General features: G+C 36.6%; 1 protein-coding gene across 1 annotated transcript; it reads left to right on the forward strand.

Annotated features, from left to right (window-relative positions):
• Positions 1-1,852: 1,852 nt before the first annotated feature.
• LOC129882759 (F-box/kelch-repeat protein OR23) lies at positions 1,853-7,692 on the forward strand. The gene is made up of 2 exons (XM_055957199.1): positions 1,853-3,094; positions 7,227-7,692. Exons 1-2 carry the CDS (start codon positions 2,133-2,135, stop codon positions 7,516-7,518), a joined length of 1,254 nt encoding a protein of 417 aa, XP_055813174.1. The 5' UTR covers positions 1,853-2,132; the 3' UTR covers positions 7,519-7,692.
• Positions 7,693-8,075: the final 383 nt, after the last annotated feature.

Consider the following 8,075-nt stretch of genomic DNA (forward strand, 5'->3'; position numbering starts at 1 on the left):
GTATGGACCGATCTGAACAGCTGTGTTTCCAGCCAAGCAGTAGCGATCAGAATCCGACGATAGCCTGTCGGTTCTTAACACAAACCCAGCAAGCTAGAGCCCAATAGTATATTAGTAGTTTCTCTTGAACTATTCAAGACCCAGAAATTAATTGACGTTTTATCCTTGATGATGTAGTCGTCAAGTCAACCTGGAGGTCAGCTATACCTGCAAAACAATACTAAAGAAAAAGATGAAGAAGAAGAGATGAGAAGAAGAAGAAGAAGAAGCAGAGCCTTCTCGGCAGATCTGGGACGAGACTCAAAGCGTCGTCGGCGAATCTGCTCTTTACCCTTGTATTGTTCACCGGAGTTTTGCAATGTTTACGTGCCGCTGTGTCAACGGTAACGTCAACGACAACGATAACGACGGCATTGGTTGTATGGTGGTTGAGAGGAGTGAGGAGAAAGTGTGCTTGCGAAGATGAGGCTCCTAAGAAGCTGACAACTCCAGCGAAGAACAGTCACAGAATCGAAGGAAAGAGTACTCAAAAAGAACTTTGATGGAAATAAAATAGACTATTGACAATTGATTAGTGATGAATTTCATAACTAATTTTTATTTTGGGAAAAATGGACAAAGATACCTCTCAACTTTGTAATTTGGAGCGAACATATCCCTCATTATAAAAATGATGGATATATATATCCTCGCCATCTAAAAATAGTGTATATTTACCCTTTTAATTAACAAAAATATATTTTTTGCATTTTAAAAATTCTAAAATTAATTTTATTATTTCAAAATACCATGGGGCTTTAAAAACAATTATATCATCCATTTTCTTACTCCTCCAGATCTGACCCAACTAAGAAAAAATCCAACCCCGACCCTTTTCTTCTCAGTCATAAAATGAGATTGGGTTAGATTTGAATAAAATAGGGATTAATTTTTTGAGCAAATAACACAAATTTTCATTAATATAAGGTCTAATTATGTGTTCTCACTTTAGTTTTCGAAATTATTACTTTTTGTACCATATTTATTTCGCTAGATATATGTATCTGACGCGCTCAGATACATGCATGTCGGATATATGCATGTCAAATTAGGTGTAATTTAATCCAGATACAACGTATAAGCGTGATTCACATGTATTTGAAATCCACTAATTCTTTCGTTCGCCTCTCTTCTCTTTCGCTTGCCTTTCTCCCTATGTATTTATATTTCAGAATGTGTCTACACATATATCTTGTATATGACTTGAAATTTGGTACGAAATTATTAATTAGTGGGACAATATATAATAGAGTGAATTAAGATTTATGGTATGAATGTTTGTGTAATTAGGTAGTTTTTCCAAGGTTTTTTAGTTGGTCGGGTTTGAGTTAAGTGTGGAGGGGTAAAAAAATGAGTGAAACATTTTTTAATAATGTTTTTAAAATTAAAAAAATCAGTTTTAGAACATTTTTTTAATTCAGTTGGTTAACGAGGAGATATGCACTATTTGTTAGATAGTGAAAGTTTATATGCACAATTTGTTAAACGACAAGAATATCCTTTTGAACAAGGAATATACCCGCTTTAAATTACAAAATTGATGGATATATTTGCCCATTTCCCCTTTTATTTTTATTGGTGAGTAATATAGAGTTGTATACTAGAAATTAACCAACCATTAAATTTCCTTATCACTCAAGTCAAACAACTCCAAAGTTATTTGAGACATCCAAATGTAGTGTTAAGTTGCGAAAATTGATCACATCCTAAATGTGTAGGAAGTCCTATACATTATTAAGACTGGAAAATGAGTCCAAATATAACTCAAAAGATATACTACTCATACAGAATATATGTTTGCGTTAAATGTGTATTGTATGATTGTATATCCATAATTATTTATTATTTTGATTTCTCCAAGTCAGAAAGTTTTTGTGCAATGAGTATTTTTCATTTATTCCAAGTCAAAAAGTTGAACAAGCCAACTCCACAAGCAGCTAGAGCTCTGTTGCTTCAATTGCCCCAACTGCCATTGATGAGTTAGCAGATAAAAGTGTGTTGAAGAGGGGCAGAATTCTCATCCTTTCTATGTTTATATCGCCACCCAATTTCCTCTGTACATCAAGAAATTGGATTTTCATTCAGATTGAGCCATGGCTCCTCCTTCTTCGACAGTTACAAATCAAGAATCGCAACTACAAACCCTAAACCCAACCATAATCCCTGGTCTTCCAAACGATGTAGCAGAGATAGTACTCGTATTCGTTCCTTACTCTCATCATTCACGTCTCAAATCCATTTGTAAATCATGGAAGCTTTTTTTCTCTTCCAAAACCATCATTTCTCTGCGGCAAAAGCATCTCCCACCATCTACCCTATCTCCCCTTCTCTGTATATTCCCACAAGATCCTTTAATTGCTTCGCCTTACCTATTTGACCCCAGAAATCTTGCGTGGTCTCCACTCCCACCTATGCCTTGTAACCCTCATGTATATGGGCTTTGTAATTTTACATCCATTTGTATCGGCTCTCATTTGTATGTGATAGGTGGGTCGCTTTTTGATACACGCTCTTTCCCTCTTGATTACCCATGTCCTTCATCCTCTGCGTTTCGGTTTGATTTTGTGAGTTTCACATGGGAGACATTATCGCCTATGATTAACCCTAGGGGGAGCTTCGCGTGTGCTGCGGCACCCAATTCGGATAAGATTCTGGTGGCGGGTGGTGGGTCGAGGCATACGATGTTTGGGGCGGCTGGTAGTAGGATGAGTTCAGTGGAGATGTATGATATTGGGAAAGATGAGTGGGTTGCATTGGATGGGTTACCTAGGTTTAGAGCAGGGTGTGTTGGGTTCTTTGTTGGGAATGGGGAGGAGAGGGAATTTTGGGTGATGGGTGGATATGGTGAGTCGAGGACAGTCTCCGGTGTGTTTCCTGTGGATCAATATTACAGGAATGTTTTAGTGATGGAGATGAATAATGGTGGTAAGTGGAGGGAGCTTGGGGATATGTGGGAAGAAGGGGAAAGGTGGAAGCTTGGAAAGATTGTGGTGGTTGAGGATGGGCCTTCGGATGCTCCTGCGGTATTCATGCTTGACCGAGGTGATATTCTCAGGTATAAGTTTCGAGTTTCTTGTTATGCAATTTTTCATTGTCAGCAACTCTGGAAATGAGCAATAGAAGATAAGTGTGAGCTTTATGAAACTGTTGGTTTCAGAGAATCCTTAATTAAGCTTTAAGAACAAATTAATTACTAGTATTGGAATGGTATGCACCCGAAAAGAATGGAATTGACATATAGGATTCATACAACTTACACCAAATAGTTTGCATTGAGGTTTGGTTGATTGACTGAAACTCCATAAATTAAGGAACCACACATCTATGGTAGTTATAGCACATCAATATGACAAGTCTTATACAATGTGCATCTAAATTTTGTTGAAATATCCTACCTCAGTATTGTGTCCTTCAGCTTGATTAACAGAGTGATGGCAGGGGAAAGAGGTGGGTAACCAAGTAGTGCAAGGAATTAAGCACTAGGTGACAATTTGATATGTTTGTTTGATGCCACGATTTGTGATTTAGGTTTTCTTCTTTTGACAAGTTAAAATAATTTTATTAGAGTAAGTTAGTAGAGTGACGTTTGGTTTAATTTTTTTGGATAATGGTGGTGTCCAAGCCAGCTTGGCGTGCACCTCTACTATACCGGTTAGCTACTACCTCCTATGAGGAGATATTGGGTGTCTCTCATTAATGTTTAGACTGTACAAATCACTTTTCACCTTTTTGTCTATACTGGGATTTGACCCTGTTTTGTCGAAAATTTGGAAGAGTTCTACCAAATTTTTTTCCTTTTCGTCGATGTAGATTCCATGATTGACTTTCTAGGCTCATTACACAATTCACGTGAGAGAATCTTCTTGCTGCTGGTCTTCAATGTACAACTTCTAACCAAAAAAAAGTCTTTTTATTTTTGTTTTGTTGCAAAACCAAAAGCCAAGAATGAAAAGCTTGTTAGTTTTTTTTTGTCTCAAATATTTAACCCAGATGCTTTTCGTTGACTCATTGAGATGACTGTTCGTAATGTCCCCTGGAGACTGTTGTAATTCTGTAATTTTCTATTTTGCATCATCACCTTGGCACTTGCTTCAATCAAGTTTACTTACCTTATTAAAAAAGAAAAAAGAAATCCTAAATGCCGCTGAGAACACCCAACGGGGTATCATTCATGGTCAACATTAATGAACACAGATCAAACCAAATCCATCGTACACGTACATTAATCCCATAAATGATCGTTTCCCTTTATTGCCCGTGTTGTTGTTACTCTGTACTCAAATCTTTGAATCTCATGCTCTTGTTATTTGTTTCCCTCTATCTCTCAGTTCTCTTTCATTTGTTTTGCTATATCCTTCAATCTTCTTTCACTTGCATCATCAGTTTCCTTGGAATTTCATCTCCAGCCCCCCAAGAACATAGAAAGACTTCTCAAATCTTCTTACTCTTTTTTTTCCGTCACATTAATGTGGACGTCATCCAAAAAGTCTTTGATACAGCTGTATTTGGGCACATCTTTGATTAAATGCAGCTAGTTTCTTAAAATAGAACTAAAATATTCACCTTAAGTTTGTACAGGTAACTACATGCAAGTGGCAAGTATGAATACATGGATGTTTGCTATTACTTTGTATTTGGTTTGTGTTTTTCCAATGGTTATGGAAAGCAATTTTGCTAAGCTGAGGGTTACAATTCCTCCTCTAATCAGCCCAATGATATAAAGCTAGGCATAAACTGCACATATAAGAGTACCAATGAAATAAATTGCACATAAGAGTGTTTAGCCTTTAGAAAACGAGCTCATCTCATTTCAGCTGCTAATCAGCATCAAATGCATTTTTTTTTGGCTAAATACCTAGATAGCCCCTTAAACTTGACACATTTTATAAGTTAAGTCACTTTAAGTTAATTAGTGACCAGATAAACACTTTTACTTGACAAAAACGTTTCAGATAAACACCTCATGTTGACATGGCAAATTAGATGTGTTTCACTTACATCTGGGTGCGTGAAGATCTAATTATGCGTTCCTTTTCCCTTTTTCTAGAATTAGATTGATTATCTTATGTGGGCCCACACTTACCCCTTGGCAAACCTCTCAACGCTAATCACCTCCATTTATGGCTGGAAACAAGTGCCGGAGCTTCCCTGAAAATCTCAAGTTATTTCTATCTCTATGGTTTTGCAAAGAGAAGTAAATTATTTGAAAATAATTAATCAACAACCATACTTATCCTTTTATAAAGATAAAATCATCAGGAACCCAAGCTAATCATCAATCAAATACACAAAAGCCACTGTTTTTGTGTAATCTTTTAACTATAAGACTCGTAGCCATCTCTGAAACCAATTTGGTGACCTCTCTCCTTCCTCTTCTATTTTTCTTTCATCTTTGCTTCCTCTCCAAAATTAAAGCACCACCCAGAGAGTTCCTGAGCTTCTCAGATTGTGGGTCTTCAATGGAGGAGGCTAGAAAAGGTAGTGAAGGAGTGTGCAGTTGAGGATCGATTGGTGGTGATTTTAGGAGTAAAGATGGAATGTAATTAAGTCTGGAGAGAGAATGGGAGGGTGGGAGGTTGAAGAAGAGGAAAAAAGTGTGTTTTTTTTATTTCTTTCATGTTATTTTAATGTTTTAACAAATATAATTACCATGTGACATTTTTTTAGACAATTACATCTGTCATTAGTTAATTTGCCCATTAATGTTCCAACAGCAAGTGTGAAATTACACACACACTCTTATAGATACTAGTGTTCATGAGACACTTTTGTCAAGTAAAAGTTCTATCTTGTCACTAGTTAACTTGGGAGTCTCAACTTACAAAACTCGCCAAGTTATAGGGGTTATCCTGGTATTTAGCCTTTTTTCCTTATTGTGATTGCAACAATTTGTTTGGTTCCTCTATTGAACACCATATTTGTCAATGGGACTAAGCATAAGGGCAAGTGGATTTGGTTTATGACTCGTTGTTACACCGTTGGTTAACTAATGATCACATTGGAGGGTTTGAGAAGTTTTTGATGGAGACAGATAAATCATTACATCATGTAAGATTATTCGTTGGGTATGGGCATAAAAAGGATTGGCAGAAATATTCATCATTAATTTCTTTAGTGAAATCGGTGCTGTTCACTTCTTTTACATGGATTAAACATTTCTCGTCTATCTACCTGAAACACAGTTAGTATGTGTGTGTGTGTGTGTATCTATCTGAAATGCAAGAATGCTCACTTGTCCTGTTTTAGTACATGTAATTTGAGAATTTATTCAACTTTGATGGTATATGAATAGTGGACATACTAATGCAACATAATTTTGAATTCTGTTGAATAGGTGAAGAACAGCGCATTGTTCATATTATAATATGAACTTGAAGACTCAATTTTTTGTTTATGAGTCATAATATTTATTGAGCCGAGGTCTCTCGGAAACAGCCGTCCTACCTTGGTAGGAGTAAGGTCTGCGTACACTTTACCCTCCCCAGACCCCACGTTGTGGGATTTCACTGGGTGGTTGTTGAGTCATAATATTTATGTAGCAACGTGTCTATGTTTGTTTTGTTTTTTAAGGAGTATGATATGAGTAAGTGGTTGATCTGACTGTAGCTTGTTTGTTCTGACGTTCCTCCAATTAATGTTTCTTGGGTGCATCATTGGTGTCTGCGTCACGGAAGATACCAGCAGATCCTGTAATGTCGGACGGGTATAGCAAACCGGAAAAAGATAACTCTTTGAGAATATTTTTTAGGTGTATTACAAATGTTCTCTTTTTTAAATTTTATTTATTTTGTGATTGTGTTGGTTCACCACTATCATATGAAGCCTTCAAAGTAAACAGCTTTTAGAAAGCTTCTAAAGTAGAAGTGTATCCATGTATTTTCTGTTAAACCTCATGATAGAACTTGAAACTTTGGGTTATTTGATGTGTTGAGTTCAGGATTTTTTCTTTGAAAGAGAACTTTAGAGTTCTTAGTAATATGCATATACATCTGATTCTTCCAGTTTATATACAACCCTAAATTGGCTAGAACAGATTCTGTAGGGTCTAATTGCCTATTTGCCTGTGGCTACCTCCTATACTCTGTTACTTACACAATACTTGGAAATCTTGTCAATTTGTCAGTGTCCACATGAAGGTCTAGTGTTCTCTTGTCTTACATTTTTCTTGTTCGTTGCTTCATTTGTAGGTATATAATGGCATCCAACAGTTGGATAAAGGAAACAAGTCTGCCAAGAAAAACATCTGATGAATCATCAGTTGGCTTTGTTGCGTTGGATGGGGAGCTGCATGTGATGACTCATTTAAATGGGGTTAAATCAAAGGAGTGCCAACGATTAAGGCGGCAGAAAAGGCCGGCAACTATTCTTGTACAAATATACCATCCTAGGAAGAAGTCATGGAGGTCTGTCACTACAAAGTCACCTTTTCATCATCCTTTGGATTTCAAAACTGCAGTTATGAGCACCATTCGTCTGTAGATCTATATTGTTATATTGGTGTGCCTATGAAGCAGTTGTTTGGTTTAGTAGATTCTCCCTCCCTACGTATTGTGAACGACATTGTATATCTTTCATTGACACGTTCTTATTGTCAGAAATAGTGCTGTAAATGCCACTGCAATAAATGTAATCATTCTTATATCCGTCGCTTTACTTTTGTCAATTGCTTCGACGAAACACTTTCATGTGTTGCTCTCCGTCTCCCACATATACACAGAGACACCCACATACACTCTCTTCCCTTTTCTCTCTCTCAGGCACTCACTCATATATAGCCATAACCAGGTTATCTATGTTTTCCAACTAATATCTATAATTCTGTATTAACTCATCTTCAATCTTCCTATAGTTTATCCTCATCATATTGTGAACTTTGATTCGTAGTTCAGTTTCTTTATGTTCTTTTGGGTTTATCTTCTCTTCAACATCAACGATTTCAACTATGATGCCTATTCATTGTATGTCTTTTCTTTCCGTTGAGTGCTTTTGTTTATCTGGTTGTCTTCTGCTTTAGTAACTGAATGTTGTTTGAATCC

The sequence above is a fragment of the Solanum dulcamara genome, chromosome 3, assembly GCF_947179165.1.
Source record: "Solanum dulcamara chromosome 3, daSolDulc1.2, whole genome shotgun sequence".
NCBI lineage: Eukaryota > Viridiplantae > Streptophyta > Magnoliopsida > Solanales > Solanaceae > Solanum > Solanum dulcamara.

Coding starts and splice junctions, on each gene's coding strand:
- LOC129882759 (XM_055957199.1), top strand. CDS start 2,133: ATGGCTCCTCCTTCTTCGACAGTTACAAATCAAGAATCGCAACTACAA. Junction 3,095..7,226: donor GACCGAGGTGATATTCTCAG/GTATAAGTTTCG, acceptor CTTCATTTGTAG/GTATATAATGGCATCCAACA.